The sequence below is a fragment of the Halyomorpha halys genome, unplaced genomic scaffold, assembly GCF_000696795.3.
Source record: "Halyomorpha halys isolate HHAL.00 unplaced genomic scaffold, Hhal_1.1 Scaffold1170.1, whole genome shotgun sequence".
In the NCBI taxonomy this organism is placed as follows: domain Eukaryota; kingdom Metazoa; phylum Arthropoda; class Insecta; order Hemiptera; family Pentatomidae; genus Halyomorpha; species Halyomorpha halys.
Genome location: NW_027114716.1, coordinates 55152 through 74454, shown reverse-complemented (window position 1 = coordinate 74454; position 19303 = coordinate 55152). Strand labels below are relative to the sequence as shown.

At 31.2% G+C, this 19303-nt stretch overlaps 1 protein-coding gene across 1 annotated transcript in view; it reads right to left on the bottom strand.

Annotated features, from left to right (window-relative positions):
* Positions 1-19303, bottom strand: part of P5CS (Delta[1]-pyrroline-5-carboxylate synthase) — a gene marked incomplete at its 5' end in the record, with an annotated part of 157565 nt that overhangs the window by 102926 nt on the left and 35336 nt on the right. Inside the window, 1 exon segment of the mRNA XM_014433225.3 lies at positions 15081-15251. Within this exon segment, the coding sequence (XP_014288711.3) occupies positions 15081-15251 (171 nt within the window).

Genomic DNA, 19303 nt, shown 5'->3' with positions numbered 1-19303 from the left:
TATATATAAAGAAAATCCTTAGGGACCCAAAGGTTCAAATACGATACCAGTGATAGATGGTATCGTATTTGAACCTTTACAGCTATACTTGTAATAATACGCTCCTTTCTCTACCAATCCCCGTCAAAACCTATTTTCGCTAGGCCAGTCTCATTTGTGTTGATACAAATCTCCCACTTATGCCTCGGTCTACTGGTAAGTTCAGCAACAATAAATTTTATATGTGATCATTGGTTGCTAAGCCTCACAACATTACTTACCCATTTAAACCTCCGGGATTCTATTAATTCCCTTAAATTACCAGGGTATATGCGGAATTCCACTGAGTTTGCTCCCCCTCCTATGATAATTAGTTCAATTTATTATAAACGGTCGATCATTCTCTGGAAATTAATTGATATTTAATCATAACTAATGATTATTAATTACATTTAATGTTGGTTACACTCACGTGAAGTTTCAGAGAAACCAGGTAAACAGCTTGTTTGTTTTAACTGAGTTTTTGAGTATTAAAATGTACATCCTTCCTCGTGTTTGGAATGCGAAAACGCGATATAATACAGATAATCTTATATTTTTTCTCCATTCTATATAACTTATTATTGTGTTAAATTTATGGTAAAATATATGTACCTATATAATAGTAGTATTCTACATTATATGGAGACATATATATATTTTTTATTTATATACCTAAAAATGACCTTGCAATATACGTCAGATTTCTCAACTAAAATTTTATCTAAATATACAAATAACTTGTCAACAATAAACAGACAAGATATAACTCCTCTGAGCAAGTTTCAAATGGAATTCAAACTTTATTGGAAAAAAAGAAAAAGAACCCCCCCCCCCCCATTCTACTTTTAGAGAAGTTGAGATTCAAAAGGAGTACAAACGGACTGCTTCCACGAGTAACCTAATCGGTAAACTTTTGTAACTGAATCTACCACCCCCCCTCCCCATGAGACCTCCGAAATGGGCAAACTTCATATAATTTGAATTTTTAAAGAGTTTATTGGCCAGAAGATTTACTTTAGATTTTGCAGTTGTCGCTCGAGTCACTAATTCAGTTTGTACCGAATTGACGTTTAAGAAAGGTTTAATAATTGGAACATGGTATGCCCTGATTTGAATGAAGCCCTAAGTAATATTTCCTTGGCGAAAGTGAAAAAGCATGTAACAGTAAAATCCTAACTTTTTTGTAAGAGAAAAAAAAATGTTAAAAATTAAATTAAAAAAAAAAGTTTTTAATATGACTTATCTGTAAATAAAACATATAGGAGGAGGAAGGATCGCGTGTTTTCGACTGAAATAATCGTTCTTATATCCCTTAAGTCCAAATAACCAAGTGTCACAAAATGGTCTGTGTATGTAGAACAGTCTAGCTAGAAAGATATTTTATAAAATTTGTATATTTGATATTTAGAACTGTACTAAAAAAAAATATGACAGTAAATGTAATGTGTTAAATTACAATGGCATGATACAGTCTTATGAAAAATCTATCCATTAATAGAACTTCAATAACATTTCTAGAGTAGTATATCTCAAGGTCATCTTCTTTTCAGAGGTATAGGAGAATTAGTAAGCAATGAAAAAAGAATAAAAATCAGAAACAAGTACTAAAGGCGGTTTGAGAGATTATAAAGGATTAACAAAAAAGGATTTCTTGTTCAGGTCAAATCGCCAACATGTGGAACATTGATGTGCTGATGGATGATTCTTTTGTGAAAAAGTAAAGAGGATTGAGAATTTTGGAAAATAAGGATTGGTACGAGAGGAATTTGATGGTTTAGTGGAGCCTCAGATCTGAACTGTGAAGATCTAAATAGGCCTTATTATGGTCATATTAATGAGTATTTTGTAATTATAAATGAGTTCTTTGACAATAGTCAGATTTTACTTACCTATATAAAATGAAAGTACGGAGGGAGGGGGGTAGCCATTCTGAATTATAACGAAATTACTGTTACGAAACATACAAAGAATTATTTTATCTTTAATTGACTGGTAAATCAAAATAGTATAATGTGCAAATACACATACATTTATTTTTTTATAATGAAAGGTATGAATAAAAAAAACTCACAACTTTACTGACGATACCTAAGTATCTAAGGGCAAAACGTTTGCAACTATGTTTTTTCCTTTCAAAAGTAGAAATGTAATGCAAAAGTTCATAGAAAAACAAAGACAACAAAAACTCCCTTTTGAGGAAGGCACATGAAGCGTGGAATTGAGATGACACACTTTACAAAGCTCATGTCGGATCTGCTTATATATGCTGAAAAGGAAGGACTTCAATGTGCTTGAAGGGTCTTATCAAAGTCAAGGAGGGCCCCTCCAGTAAGGGAAGACTAATGAGAATGGCTACTTGATACCAATTATGCCTTCCTCAAAGAGAAGCTCTGATTTCACTATGAAAAAAGAGGGTTTATTACAAACTTTTTTTAGGCCATATTAATTGCTAGACTTAAAAAACTATATTATTCATTGCATAACATATAGAAAATGTTTTCCATGTTCGCAAAAGGCACTAAGTACAGAACATTAGTATTTGCCATAAAGTATTTGATAATTTCTGAAAGACTTGGGTGTGGGTTGTGGATTCCGATTTAAAATATCATCTAATTTTAATGCACTTCAATTGATAATTTTGTAATTATTTTTTAGTGACGTCAATTATTCGGCTGAGTCCTTTTGCCATTTCAAAGTGAGAAGAAAATCGCGTTAAAATAAAAAAAACAAAATGACAGACAATTTAGCTCATATAACACTTTGGAAGTATGGCATCAACGTTATTTGGTTAAACATATAACCATACTAATACGTTAAGGATCTCTTCCTAATACCATGTCATTTTAACATAAACTTTAACGCAGAGGAACCCAAATTGTTTTCAAACGGTACCCTCCTTGAAAAAAAAATTAGCGGGACCCTTCTCGGGCAATAAAACATCTCGCAGAACCCATGTTGAGCTAAAAACAATATATAAATGTTGGCACAATTATCCATATTGAGATTGAATAAAAAAAAAAGTGTTGTTACAGTGCACCATATATTTGTTATATTAATTTTATTTTATGTTTGTAATATTTTATAATATTAAAGCATACGTTTGGGATCAGCTGGTTTTGCAGAAGGTTAGTTAAACTGAAGTAAACAGTATAAAATGTATATGTATTCACTGCTAGCATGATAGCATTGATTCATACTTATAACATACTGGTAAAATATTGACCGAATCCACTGCGATTCCCATTTTGGTACAGTTATTAGACAAAGGTGTGAGTGGACAGCACATGTTATAAGTGTTCATAAATCAAATATGATTATCAATCGGAATTATATTTAGATGTTTCTAAATATAGACATCTCTAAATAATTTAGACACATATTAATCAAGATTAAGTGCTTACTATTAATATTAGTATAAATAATATTATCCAGAATGTATAAATTAATTAATACCAAATTAAAGATAAGATAACGCCTAAATATCTTGGAATTAATGAAGCTTTTAATCAAACAATGATATTTCGTTAGTTAATTTAAAGCATGTTATTATCAAGTGTCTGTAATATTTTTTATACAGCCAAACTTCTTTCACGTGATATACCAAGAGACACTTATTACTCAAAAACGTTATTAAGATATACACCTATTCATAATAAAAATTTATTATGTGGATATTTTTGATTAATCAAACAGTAAAACTTCAATAGTATTTTTAAAATATTGAAATAAACGTACAGGTTTCACAGCTTTGTTCTTGAAAAGACAATTTATTTTTAATGTTTTTTTTTTTCTATTGATGCTTTCGTATAGTTATTTTAAAAAATTAAAAAAAAGTCTCCATAAATGACCGATAAAGTTGCGTATGGGACTTCTAAAAGGCAGCCATTGCATAAAACATAGAGGATATTATTAACAAATATCATCATGGAGTGACCAGTAACTTTGATTCAAAATCTAAGAAAAATCGGCTCAGTAGTCTCCGAAAAAAGGTCCAAACAGCCGACGGATTTTTTTTTTATGAGATTTTTGTGTTATACCTATAAAATGGGAGGCACACATCAAGCCTCGCATTTTGCGAGGGCGTTACATTTTTTTCTATGTCCTATAATTAACTCTTTATTATTTATTTTTTTAATACTAGATCATAAGCAATTGATTATGGAGGGGGCATATAGTATCATCCAAAAGACACCCTTAACTATATCCGATGTTATAAATTTTAGTTAAATGGAGTAACATTTAAAAATTGGCTAAAGTTGAAAAATACGCCACGAACCCCCGGCACTCCCACCCTAGTTGGTAGGCTTACTTATCTGACTTCTTAAACAGACACTTATAGCTAGCATGCAAATGTACGACATGTCACAATCTCACCATAGGAGATAATAACCCACACAAAAAAATTGCAAGGTAATTTATTAATATTTTATTAATCACCATGTGATTTAGTTAATCTCGATTTCAGGAAAAATCAAATAGAGGAAGGGAGTCCCGAAGTAAATACTGCAGGTTAAAAAATATATATTATAAATATAATATCATGATTGGAGGGACCTGAATATTTATTTTTAATGGATAGCTGACTATAACTAATTTTTCAGACTGTTCAGAAGAATTTTTAATTATTTGTAAACCCTGATTCAAAATTGCCTTTTCCCGTGGATGGTCAACAGGCGTTCTGAGAATATTTAATTAATTCCTCGATATACCAAATTCTCATATAAATTTGATTATATTCATCATAATGGTATTTACAATCATTACAGTAAAGAATATAGTTTGATTGTTACAACAGCAAAAATACAGCTTTTGTATTTCAATAAGGATGACAATTGTAGTCAGGAACATTTTTGTATAGTCGGAAACATTAAATTTCTTTAACATCAGTATAGAATGGTCTCTTTTCTAACGCATAAGTCTGTATACGATGTAATAAGGGTTTAGAATTACAAATTTTATATTAAAAACACTTTAGAGAATTACACAAAATTTCCCGTGTTTAAAAACTGTATATATTGATAGGGCAGAATGTTTGACAAAAGGGGGCAATAATTTATGTATCAGAAGTTTACAAAATATACAAAAAAATTAATCTTACAAAAAAATAATAAAATTAAGTTGTTTTTAATGGTATTTATAAACTGTTTTAGCAAAGTAAAAGAGATTATAGAATAACCGAAGGAAAATAAAAATAAAATTTATTAAAGTTTGAAAAAAAAAAACAACCGAAAATACTGAATAGGGGATCGAATAAATCGGGGGGAATAAAAAAAAAAAAAAAATAGTGTCGATGGTGTTAGAATGAAGAACGTGGAGTATAAAAAATAAAAATACACATTTAGGATTAGTGGAATAGCGTATCCCATAAAGCTCATATTTGAGGTAAAATAAAGGGATTGATGTTATGCCCCACATAGAAAATAGAAAAGAAAACAGAAAACTCGATTTGGTAAATGTTTTACTGCTTGTCAAAGTATGCTTTTAAATTATTATTATTTTTACATTTCATATCATCCAAATATTATTTTTATACTCGATCGTCCGTTTGGGGACTTTTAAACCTTTGATAGTAAAAATAATATGTTGAATTAATTGGGTATAAACAATTTGGTTTTTCTCTTCATATTCAGATCCGCACTTGTCAAATAAGAGTTTGACACTGATATGATTACTGATAAGATATTAATAATATAAATAAAATTAATAATTTAAATAAAATATAATTTATTTAATTATACAAATTTTATTTTTATAATAATTTTAGACTCCCAGGAATTAGACAAAAATTAAAAATTCCGTAATGAACAATTTCATTTTGTTTGAATTGGTGTCATCTGCGGAGGCCTTTGTTCTGCTCTAATCTATCATAGAGGATCCTACTTGACTGGGCTTGGCATCCATTCAACTTCTTTTGAGAAATGTTTGGTAAAGAATGAGGATGAGATATAAAGGTTTACGAATTACTTCATTTTAAATAAAATTATTTATTTTGTAATCCATAGTTTAAATAATATCAAATTTTTAAAAACTGTGTCTAAAATACGACTTTTCTTATCTTTTATCAACACAACCGTGGGATTATAGTTTTTTTTTCTACTTAAATACTAAATTTAATTTCTAAATTATTAGTTATAAAAGTAGACTGACTGTTGAATTGTTTAGATTTAAGTTTGTCTCTCAATAATCCAATATGGTTTTGAAAAATCATTACTAATTATCTGGAGCATATTCCACCATTTTATGTCATTTATGCATATATGAAGAGTTGAATTAATATGTATTGTTTTATTAATATATTCTTTATTAAAAAAAAAATTAAAAATTCATTTTTTGATTCGTTAGTTTTAATAATTTACCAGCAGCATAATTGCAAACTAAAGTGTTATCAACACATTTCAAGAGAATTTTAAGATAAGTTCTTATGACTAAAATTAATTTTGACATAAGTGGTCAGGACTAAATTTACCCAAACTGCAAGGACATATTAGCTAAAATGAGATAGATTTTTTATTTTACAAAATAAATACAAAAAACGTCGCTGACTTCGTAAATTTTTCTTGTTCCTTTCATTCATATTTACGAGAAACAATCAGGGCTGCTACAGAATAGACAATATCGTAATAGTGTATGTAAGCTGTAATTTAAAGGAATACTAGTCATTTCTTCTTACTATTAGTAAAGAAATGAGCGTTTAAAAGGGAAATCCTTTTATTTTTATTCTTTTCAAATTTTCAGTTTATTTATTCTTTTATTTGTAGAATTATATAAATTTTTATGACACTGATTAAAAATCTAAACCGTCTAAGAAAATTTAGGATATTTTTAACATTTCCTATTGTATATAAATGTGTGCCTGTAAAGCACAGCAAGTTATCTGTGTTGAACTAAAATCTCCTTTTAGAAAAAAAAACAACAAACTAACAGCACAAAAAATTGTTCAGGATTGATAATTTAGATTAATTTAATTTAAGTTAATAATTATTTAATATGTAATCACTTATGAAAAATTATATTAAAAAAAATTTAATTATTCAATGACACTATTAACTTTAATAAAAGTTAATAATGTCATAATAATATAATAATAATTAAATTCGTTTTCAAGGAATGTTCTAGATTTCGTTGGGTTTTTTGAAATGCCTAGTAAGTATGGTGTCTATATGTAAAAATTACATATGATTACGGCGAATTTTATAAAATGTGATAGTTAAGTGAAAAATGAAAACTATTTTGACTCATGCGTCCTGAAAAAAAAAAGCCGTAAACGAATACCCAAAACACCTAGCAAAATGGTTCTTGCTCTCTCAGGCCGTGGAAGGACTAACGCAATCAGAACTGGTGCGTTCGTTAAGAGAGAGAATATACAGGAAATGTGGGACATGAGCTCTCTAAGGACGGTTAATAGTATTAAAGGGAAGAAAAGCCTTGGGAAACCTCAAAGCACGGAAGACGTTGAGGAACTGGTCCTTACCCTATTCTCGGACTGAGCATTCGAAAATACGCATCTCAGATTGAGAGTGAAATAAATGTCCCCAAGATACCAGCATAGTAACAGCAGATTTACTATAGCCTACATTTTGGAGAATAACCAAATACTGAGACAATAATTTAGCATGGATCGGAAACAATTTTGAAGTAAAGTACTTTATTACATATTATGATTCATAAATTGAAATATATTGCTTCATTATGGCGTAAGTCAAAATTCGCCATATTTTTTATTTTATCAGGAAGTAGACATTTTATTCAAAATAGTACATAATAAGTTTTTCACAGTATGATTGCTCAACTACTAGTATGCAGAACGAACATTTTTCAGGTTTTATACGAGATCATCTCTAAATCCAATTAATTCACTTTTAAATTTGTGTCAGCCATCGGGTCGACAGACGCTGTTCACTCTTCGGACAAAAGCTGAATAGATTTAATAAAATGTCTTATCAACGATTTTCCGCCTACAATCAGTATTTTCTCTAATATTTGGATCAATAGTTCAATTTGTACCGTCAAGTTAAATTTCATTTTTTCGAAAAATTACGTATATTTTAAATGCTGTAACAAACGAACTAACAGTGGAAATTTTAGTCTATTTTCAAAATTATTCATTATTTTTTAACAACCGCATATGCCCATTAAATGAAAGGGAAAAAAAGGCCGAAATATGTTTATTGTTTATAATTCAAAAAACAATCAAAATGTTTTTTAGATCATTGCAATTCAGATTTAGCAGCTCTTAAACCATAAGGAAATATGACAAAATTAGTGCTGGATTTTTTATAATTTAAGAATTTTTTTTTTAAAATATTTTTAACGGGAATACTTCTTCTCACAAATTCTAACAGGACATGGCGGGTTCCGGAAAAAGCAGCAGAGCTTTGGGAAGAATATCGAATAACGCCCCACCTGCAGAGTTCCTGAAACAGCTGAACACAGTAGTAGATTGCTTCGCTATGGAAGGACACCGAGCCAGGCTGTCAAGATAGAACAGGATTTACACCCTCGGCGAGACTTCCCCCGTTTGATGGAAGAAGAGAATTATCACTTCTTCAGGGTGTTTTTAAGGAGGTAGTGGGCCCCACAAATATCATGATGGGGAGAGCTTGACTACCCGACATCGGCGAGCCACCGGAACAAGAGGAAGTTGACCCAGACTGAGACTAGGATGGCTGGACCAGACTGGGGAACTGTAGGAGGCACCCGGACGTATGAGGAACAGGAGGGCTGGTCCTACCGAATGGATGCAGAGAAAGGGTGCAGCCCAATCAGTAAGCCGCTCAACCTGGCGTTGGGCTGCACCATAGTAAAAGTTTAAAAAAATTGTACCCAAAAAAAAAAATAAAATGAACCTCCCCTAACACTATTACTTATTTGTATAATAAGAATATATAAATAAAAAATAAATTTTTGATTTGTGGGAGCCAGAAATGTTTCCTTATATAATAAGCCGTTTCCTTATCTTAAAATATCACTGGATTTTTCTTTTGTAGTCAATATTAAGATGGACAACTTTTGATTTAAATCATAACTAACCAACCGATTTCGAATACGGAACATTATATTCGTAATATACTTAAATTGCAGAAGTTGGTTTACTTAAAGGTTAGGTGCTAGTTGATTGTCTAAAATAAGAATATAAAAAAAAAAGTTGACGCTGTCACAGACTTTAGTAGATTGCACTATATTCAACTCTGTGACAGCTATAATTGATGGGAACGTTATTTCATTAAAAAAAAATCTAACAATTTTATATCAGGAATTCAATTATTCCTTAGTTCTTCTATACCCTGTGAATTAAGTGGTTAATTATTGCATATAGTGATTATGAACACGTATGTCCTTTTAGGTTTACCTTAATTAATTAATATTACAAAATTATACCGTTTTGGAAATTAATCTGGAAAAGAAAGTTTAAAGATTGTGACATGAACCTAGAAAGTTCAGTAGGGGGTCCTCATTAATTAAACTAGAATATCATTAGACTAGGTTTCAATAATTATACTTCTAAGAAATTGATAATAATTCAAAAAATTATGGTCTATATTTATTATAATGGTCTTCATTAGGTGATGAAAGCATAATAGAAGATAAAAATTTCACAGGCTTGTTTACATTGCGTTTTTAAGTAGAAATGACAACATATAAAATGTTCGACAAACTCTGAATATCTACCTGTGAAGTTGTAACATTTTAACCAACCATGAATCTGATTGGTTAAGATGGAGTAGTCCAAAGAAGTGAACCAATTCCCAACTACGTGCAAAACATCACAAGTAGGAAACCGGTTTGGATTTATAGCTTGGGGAAAGGTTCAATAGATCAAGAGCCTCTAAATCAGGCCCATAAATCAAAGTGGTTGTACTTGTACGGAAATGGAAAAGGGTGATATTGAGCTATTGTTCTAGTGCAACGAATACAAATAGTCAACCAGTATGTGGGGTATATGTGGAGGCTGTATTATATAAATTATTATATTCATGATAGTATGGAATTGGTAATGCACCATAATTCCAATGTAAAAAAATAAAATCTAAAAATGAGACATTAATTAATTGCTAGGATATAATTGAAAGGTTACCAACACAGTTTTGAGTCTCCAAAGCAACTAAACAATGAAGGTTTTTCCAATTTATGCATTATATGCAAAGCAAATGAAGTACATCTCACATCAACAGCTAAGAGTGACACATAGACTAAAGACAGTGCATCACATAAAAATGTACTATCTCTAGTATTGACTCTAAGACGTGCTGTCTGTTGTTTTCTAATTTTAAACTATTGATATGAGATGTGCTGTACTTGGTTTACTTATAAGTAATCTTGGTTCCCTTCCCTGAATCGTCAGGAGGCATCGGCCTGGATTGCAATGACGACAGTAGTATAATAAGTAATACTATTTGTAGACACAGAACTTGAGAATATAAGACTATGTTAAAAGGAGACCTTTGAAGTCTTTACCCTACCCTACAGATGATCTTTAAAAAGAACAATGATTATATGAATAAAACACACTTTCTCTTTTTCGATTTTAAGTAATCATATGGCAGAATTGAAAAAAGGAAACAGTGTGGTGTTGAATCAATTTAAATTGTCAGGGCGCAACTTATGGTTTATATAAGATTAAAAGTTAAATTTCTTTGTTGCTAGAAAAATTAATAAACTTAAAAATAGTCGTATTAGCATTAAAAAAATATTTTTACATGGCCACTTCAATAATCCACATAAAAAATGTTTAGGGTGCATGATAGGGCGCAATTAATTTTACAGTTTATAAAGGACAAAACAATAAATGTAATTAAAATGTAGTAGACGCATAAGTATACGGATAGTGTAGAAATTGAATTTAGGATATCAAAAATACTCAGTAAAACGGGCGCACTCATGCATTAGATTAAAACTTCACGAATTAATGTGAACAGTGCACTGAGAAATTTTAATCGTATCAATGTCTGAGAAATGGAGTACTACAGTATTAGGAAGCTACTAGATCCCCTAATCTTTTTTTGGGAAATCCGATTCACGGATACATATAAAAACTAGCTTATTCATCTCTTAATCATCCCGAAAGTGGAGCTTTCTTTGAGAGAGAACCTAAGAAAACTCGATTGGAGAAGATGGCCATCTTCTCTAACAATGCCCAATTGGCCACGGCCAGTAGCCAATTTTCTGAGTCAGTTTGTAGCCAATGGACTTAAGGCTGCAGCCGTGCCTGTTGCGTTGACTTCTAATTCGTGGTGGTCTTACGGAATGAAAACATTATATCCCCTCTTCACTCTCTGGTTAGACTAGGTTGCTTACTTTTAAATATTATTATAATGTTAGAAATTAATACGTGAAGGGCCATAATAGGAGAAAAAATAGCAAATTTTGTGTGTCTTATACCTTCGCACTTCTTCTAATGGTTTATAAATCTCTAACTCTAGAGCGACTTTCCTGTGCTTTAGAATACCGCGTTCATCACGTTGCATAGGCTTGAAAAAAGTAACTGATTAGCGCATGCATGTATATAATTTAATTATATAACAGAGTTGCAACATTATTAGCTGTATGTCCTAAATATAAGTTATTTGAGAATGTAATTTTCAGGAAATTCACAATTTCAAAGACAAACATTCATTATGGATGTCTAAATAGGTTGGTAAATAACTTTTGTAATGTTCAAATTTTTAAATAAAAATATTGTTAAAATATCTTACGAATTTTTTAACTGGTAACTATCTGAGTCTTAGTAAGAATTGAGTAGAAAGGGAATTCGAAGCATTTTTAAACGGAATGCTTATTTCACATGCAGTAATTGCTAACTTAATTTGTTCCAAGGGCATTAGCTAATCCAACCAATGCTGTGCCTGAAGTCACAACCTCATGAATAACTTCTATCCCGTAGTGCTAAGCTCCTTGTTCCCCTCCACTAGCTCACTACTAATGGACATCAGCTCAACTTTAAGCTTGGCTTCTATGTGAGCTGTAAGTTAGTATTGAACGCCGCAAAGTCGTGTTTAATAATTTCTAACTATTGTAATCCTTCGTGTAATTTGTAATGAATGAAGCATATAAAGAGTTAGTGATACTAGATACCAGGACGATCAAATGGTGCTATCGTTCATTATATTTTCATTATTCTTCCTTATACCTAGAATTTCATTGTGAAGGCTACTGTGACAGAAGCCAGATATTTATAATTTTTTGCTTTTACCGATTAAATAATATATATAAACTCACGTAATCTAAGATAATATCCAATATTTTCTATCAAAAACAAAATAAATGTTTATACTCCTAGGGTACTTCACGGCTTTAATTGAATATTTTGGGTAAATTTTTAAAGCAGAACAAGACCATCGTCGATGAAACAGGAAATTAATATCAGGCATCGGATACTTCTTTCTTTGTTTTTTTTAAAAAAATAAAGTATCTTTATTGTTACAGTTTCTAATAAAAAGAGGCTGAAAAATATGTTATTTTTAATTTTAATTTTTTTTGGATAAAGTTAATATAAAAAAAAAAACCTTCAAAATTCAATTTTTTAAAAATAATTTCATATTAGTAATACATTTCAAAAAGAAATGTTATAAAAAGTAATAGAAATTTTAAAAAAGTTACTAGTAAACTAATGATAATAAAAAAAAAAGAATTTAAAAATATACAGTGAAGGAAAAATACACAAAAACCGAAAAAAAACTATAATTATAATGAGCATGCAAATTAATCAATATGCAAGAAAACATGGTAAATGTAAAACAAAATAAATATTAAAGCTGTCAATAAAATTAATAAACTTTAAATTTTGTAAATTGTGTACATAAAACTAATTACTAGATAATGAATAACACTATACAACCATTTTAAGGAAAAATGCCTGATAATGGATTCGATAACAGACCTCACATTCAGGAAATATTTGATTATCTTAAGAAAACAGATGTGTACGAATATATAAACCTAATTTGATTTATTTACATCTTTATCATATCAATTAATATCACTTACTATTATCAAATACTTTATTTTTCAATTTTAAATTATTTATATTTGCAATCCAAAATCCTTCGTAAAATCCCCAATGTTCCTTACTTTGTCACAAATAAAATCATATATAAAGTCCTTAAGGTTCCATATGTAACTGATCTAGCCCGAACCAATATCATTCTTTCCATTATAAACTCCCTAACCACCCAAACCCACTAGTTTCTAACCTTGCTTCCTCTTCCATTCCTGACAATCCTCCGAGGTGCCTGAAAAGAAGATGACCACGAGACCTACTAATGTAAAAAGTCATTAAAGTGCTACCAATGGGTAGTTTTTTTACACGCCTGTAACGCTTCAATTTAACTGATATCAAATTTACTAAATGTATTATAATGTACAGTTGTAAATAGCAATAAATAGATAAATAAGCAAAAAATATTTAAATACATTTTTAATATTAACAATTGCCATAAAATTAGCTTACATTATAGTATAAAAAATGATATTAGAAATATTCCCGTGAGGTCAGTCCGTGTGCATAGGTAAAAATTACCTCCCTTATATTAGGGGTGTCCAACAAGTCGATCGCGAGGGCAATTTTGGTCGTTGCTCGCTCCCAATGTCTGGGGTGGAATTCCGTGTATTGTGAACTTTGAAGCGATTGTAGAAGACAAAACTTTCCAGTAATATTTTCATGCATTCTGGGATTTTGCAAGGGTCATAAATTCCAAGAATTCTGACTGCTTGACACTGTGATCTCAGCCCACCCAGCACAATATATTTTAATAATAAAAAATTGTTGTTTTTTTTACATAGCTACCTATGTACGTAGATAAGCCATATATTTCAGTACAAAGTGTATTCAGCGAGCTATTGATAGATTCGCAAAAAGTCAGTCATATTTTCTTTCATGATAAATTTTCCTGGCCCAATAAAAAAAAAAAAAAAAAACCAGAAATTAAAATTAGAACAGTTACTTATCTGCTTTTCATCATCCTTTCCACTATCGTAACGATTATTAAACAAATTATAATTGCATAGCTAGATAATATTTCAAATCTCACTGAAATGAGTCTCTCTGGTGGGGATCAGTACACCATACCAAAGCTATGACTGTGGAACAACAAGGCCTTACCAATACCAACGGGAGTTGATGACCAGGCTGTTAAACGCCCTTTGAAAACTAACGAACTAATTTTTAAAAAAAACGAAAGTGAAATATTGAAATCAAATTATCAGCCTAACTTTGCATTTTTATAACAATTTTTTAATATTTAGGAACAAATGGTAAAACTTATACATTGAAGTTGATAAAATTTTTTTTTTAATATTTATTTATTGCTATTTACAACTGTACATTATAATAAATGTGGTAAATCTGATCTCGGTTAAATTGGAGTGTTACAGGCGTGGAGAGAAACTACCCATTGGCAGCACTCTAATGATAAAAAAATTAAATTGAATTTTAAGTTAGTAAAAATCTATCTACAACAAGTATCGGAAAATCAGAGTTTTTAAGTACCCCATGCACGGAATGCTGCTGTCAAAAGTTGGTTCTGGAAATTCATTTTCTTCATGAGCCTATATCTCGAAAACCTAATAAGTGATTTAAAAATAAAAAAAATAGTTTTGAGCAAAAATGTTACGTCGCTGGAATGCACTTTATATTGAAATAGTGTATAAACATAGTGTGCATTTCACACCCCTACATCTAGTGTGCATTTCACACCCTTACATCTAGTGTGCATTTCACACCCCTACATCTAGTGTGCATTTCACACCCTTACATCTAGTGTGCATTTCACACCCCTACATCTAGTGTGCATTTCATCTCTTAGACTATATCTATGACAAGTAGATTGCGACACACTTTTAAGATAAAAAGTAAATCTTATATACTGAAAAGTTGGCCCATGTTAAAAAAAAATGTTCAATAATACCTTTCTAAACTATTAGTTGGTATATCACTATAACATTATTTTTATATATATCACAGTAGTATTATAGTATTAGTATTAATTGCGCATTATGGAACTATAATTAAGCTAAGGTAGAAATCATTAGCTTCGTTTTGTTCGTATAAAAATTGGTCTTACCTTCTTGCCTTCCTTGCCCTTGGGGAAATCGTCATCAGTTTGTGGCGGTGGAGTAACAGCATCGTTGGTGTTGATGATGGGGACGATGTTGAGGCTAATTAGCTCAGAAAGTGTACTTATCAAGTTCCGTCTTGTCTCGTCGTTGTAGAAATCGGGCTTAGTCACCAGTACCTGAAATCATTTGGTGCTCATTATTCATAATCGTGGTGCAAATAGAGGTGAAAATAAAGTCTTATTATCAATACAAATAGGTTTTTAACTTAAATCTCAAAATTAATAATCCGAAGTTTAATGTAAGTGATCTTCAGTGTATTTTTATGTAAATAAAAGAAGCTAAATTTCAGGGTTTGTATTTTATTTAATTTGTATAAATTGTATTTTATTTACTTTGTATAAATATTTTAATTCATATATTACTTCTCAGGTTCCGGTCCGTATTTTAATTGTTTTATTCAGAACAAAGCTCATTAGTATTTTATGATTGTGCAGGTTTACGTGATAAATTTATAGAGGAATATCACCTTCCTCTCCATCTCCTATCCATTATAATATTCAAGGGAGCTGATATCTATTCCGTAGGATGACAGTACGTGCACTAGAGCAATGTTTACCCGACCTTTGGCTATGTACTGTCGGTATACGTCCTCGACTAAGCGGCTTATACACCCGTGCCAAAACATGATCTGGATCGAGTGTGTATGATTGATAACGAAGAGCTAAATCTAATTTGTATGTATGACACGTGAAGGATTCTGGGGAGAAATAGCAACCCCTTTATTCAATTTTTTCAAAAAAATAAAAGTTACATTTAGTCCTATTGCTCAACCAGTTTGTGGCTAAAATGTTACAGATCGTTAGTCAACAGTTAATTATTAAGACCGGTGAGGACAGGTTTATTATTTGAATAAATAATTTATAATTAATTAATAGTTAATGCTTAATTATGTTCTAATTTTAGTCATTTTTTAAATATTATTCGTTTACTAATAATAATAAAGTTAAGTCTGCTCTTTCCGTTTTAGGTAAATGTTTTAAAGGTGCAATAGTACCGTCCCTAAATCGAAGTTGAGTGGGGCGGGTTGATTTTTTTTTTCTACTTACCTCCTTTATTATAGATAAATAACATTATTAATATATATATCAGAATTTATACATACGTAATTAGTGCCCTTCCTTTGCCATATGGCATTATAAGGAGTTGGGCTGGGTCCGCTGTAGGCGGGGGTTACAATATTGGCCAAGGAGCCCGCTGGCCGGGGGGTACAACGAACGGGGAGGGCCGCTCTACTGGAGAGTTGGTTAACCGTCCCTAAATCGAAGTTGAGTGGGGCGGGTTGATTTTTTTTTTCTACTTACCTCCTTTATTATAGATAAATAACATTATTAATATATATATCAGAATTTATACATACGTAATTAGTGCCCTTCCTTTGCCATATGGCATTATAAGGAGTTGGGCTGGGTCCGCTGTAGGCGGGGGTTACAATATTGGCCAAGGAGCCCGCTGGCCGGGGGGTACAACGAACGGGGAGGGCCGCTCTACTGGAGAGTTGGTTAGGAAGGGTTTCCTTCTAATATTTTTTGCTATTATAATTTTTTTTTTGAGATTGTGTTATGTCGTTCATCAGATCAATTAATTAATCATTATTTAAATTAATTATTTTTTATTTTAGTCAACAACTAATAATAAATAGCTGCTGTGTTCGCTCACATTACTTTTTCCACCAAAAATAAATCCAATACATCTAAGTCTGTCAAACTTATACTACACAACTAATCTTTAAAGCGGAACATTTATTTCGTCGAATTAAAAGTTAAAAAATAGAGGAAAAAACGTCTGAATAAAAGTAACTAAAGGGCACCGTTTGAAGGGGAAATGTCGAAAAAAGGGAATTAAACTCCAAGCCTGTCAGGGAACACCAATAAAATAAAAGGGAACAATTTAGGCCCTGAAAAATTTGAAAAAGGCATCTAGAGCCGTAGCAAATTAAAGCAAAAGGAAAGGTAATTTAATGATATATTCTTTCGTTTGCTTTGTAATTATTCAGCAATTTATGCTTATAATGTTATTCGATTCATTGAACAAATGTATTTTTGACACATTATTTAATTGAATATGTTATAAAGTTTATTTTACAGTCAGTAAACAGTATTAACTTTTACCTTTAATACAGGTTTATGACCTTATCTCATTTCTTATTATTTTTTTATTTATGCATGTTGTAGCTTTCGGTGTACAGTCAACAACATATCCATCTGTACATCAAATTTTGTTCTGTATATAAGAGGATGCCATGCATTAGAATACGTTAATTTATCATTCGAAGTAGAGGACCTGTTAGCTGAACTTATTGATGCGACGGTTTCAGAGCGCTTGGTTCTGAAGTTTTGGGGTTCAAATCCCACCTGGGTGAGTCAGGATTTATTTGTAGGTGGCCTCGAGAAATGAATCCTGTATAGGTCCTTAATGGAAAAAAAAATGTTATACGCAAATAACTAATGAACAAAATGAAATCTTTTATAATGCATTTATTATTATTTATTAATGAATTACGATTAAATTAAAGATTATTTCTTTTGGTAAGAAATACAGTGGTAAATACGTTATTTGATTTAAATTTGCCCAACCCTGTGGGCAAATTTATCTTTAATGTGTAAGCCAGAGCGGTGGGGTTCACTACACCTATTGCTTTTTTTTAAGAGTACATATGTTTAATTTTTACTTGGAAATATTTTAGACTTTTTTTAACATGATTATATTCCTTATAATATCAAATTTATTAAATATCATTTAAGAGAGAAAATATCTATCGTACCTAATATTTATGTCACGATTTTTTTTTTCTTGAGTCACAAAAGATCTACTGTTATACGGTTATACAGTTATTCAGTCATTAGTTTCTTTTCGCAACAATCGTAAAGGGGCCTCTACATGTTGGACGAGCCATGGCGAACTTAGACCCATGTGGATGGGTGTCTTGTACGAGTTGGCCTAAGCTCGTTGCCGATCCGTCGAGTGTCGGTTTTTTGGAAACAGATCAAAGGGGTTCGTGAGAGCGCTCGTGTAGCATCTCCAAGAGCTGTTATGAGCTTAAAGGTGTTTGTTGGTACTTTTTATAATACGTTTTATATTTAATCTTATTTATTTATGTTTAATTTTCTTTTTTGTAATAAAAATAATATAATCCCAGTGCAATGGCTGAAACCACTTGTACGTCCGCCATGTTTGCCTCTCTGAATAACACTGACATGTGGATGGTCCGCTCTTTGGTTACCGAGCATTTGTACAAGCCTCCGTATATCATAATCCTTAAGGAAATACAATGTCTTTTGCCTTGTAAAAATTTACTTCCATTTTAAGATTTGTTGATGATCGTAGAATTATATTAGGAGGAATAATTGGGGTGTGGTCGGCAAAAATTCACGAATAAACAAAACTTAATCATTTGTACCGACTTTTCGATGTTTATTTCGAAGATCTTTTGCGAAGATTCCGTCAAAAGGAAAAAAACTTTATACTTTAGATGGAATCTCCTCACACTTTTTTTTTTTTTGTTAGTGAGTTTCTTAATTTCAATCACCGATTTTAAACCTATTTTGTCACTAGGGAAACGTTTGACTAAGAATCTGGAACCGTTTAAAATGAAAGGAAAATAATTGATAGATTAATAGTATATTAATTGCACCGATAATAAATTGCAGGTCTGACCTGCAAAATTCAAATACTGTACGCAGTATTGATAAATTTGATGCAAATTCTGTCTATTAGAAACGTTTTTGGTCGTTTACCTGGATGCATGACCATGTTTATCCTGGAAATGGGAGTTTTATCACCTCCGCAGTGCATCATTGGTAATAACTTTCTTGGGTATAATAACTACCTTAGGAGATAGGAGGGTGGTGGAAATTCGTTCTTAAGGTTATTTATTTTTCATATTTACGTATAAATTTTCGGTATTCGATCTTTCCCTAGATCTCTCTCTTCCTTAGGCCTCTACCTAGACAACCCTAAAAGAGTTTTCAGTCATCGATCTGTTCCTTTTCATGTTGTTCATTTAAGGTCTGACTACTAACCCCTACCCTGTGAACAATACGTTATAGAAGCGCGAAAACAGTCAAACCTTTAGATTAATTATTTTATGTATGCTTGTTTGAGAGTGGTTTAGTTTATTCTTAATTTAAAACAATTTTGATCCTTTTTTTCTCTCAACTTTTATTCTTTA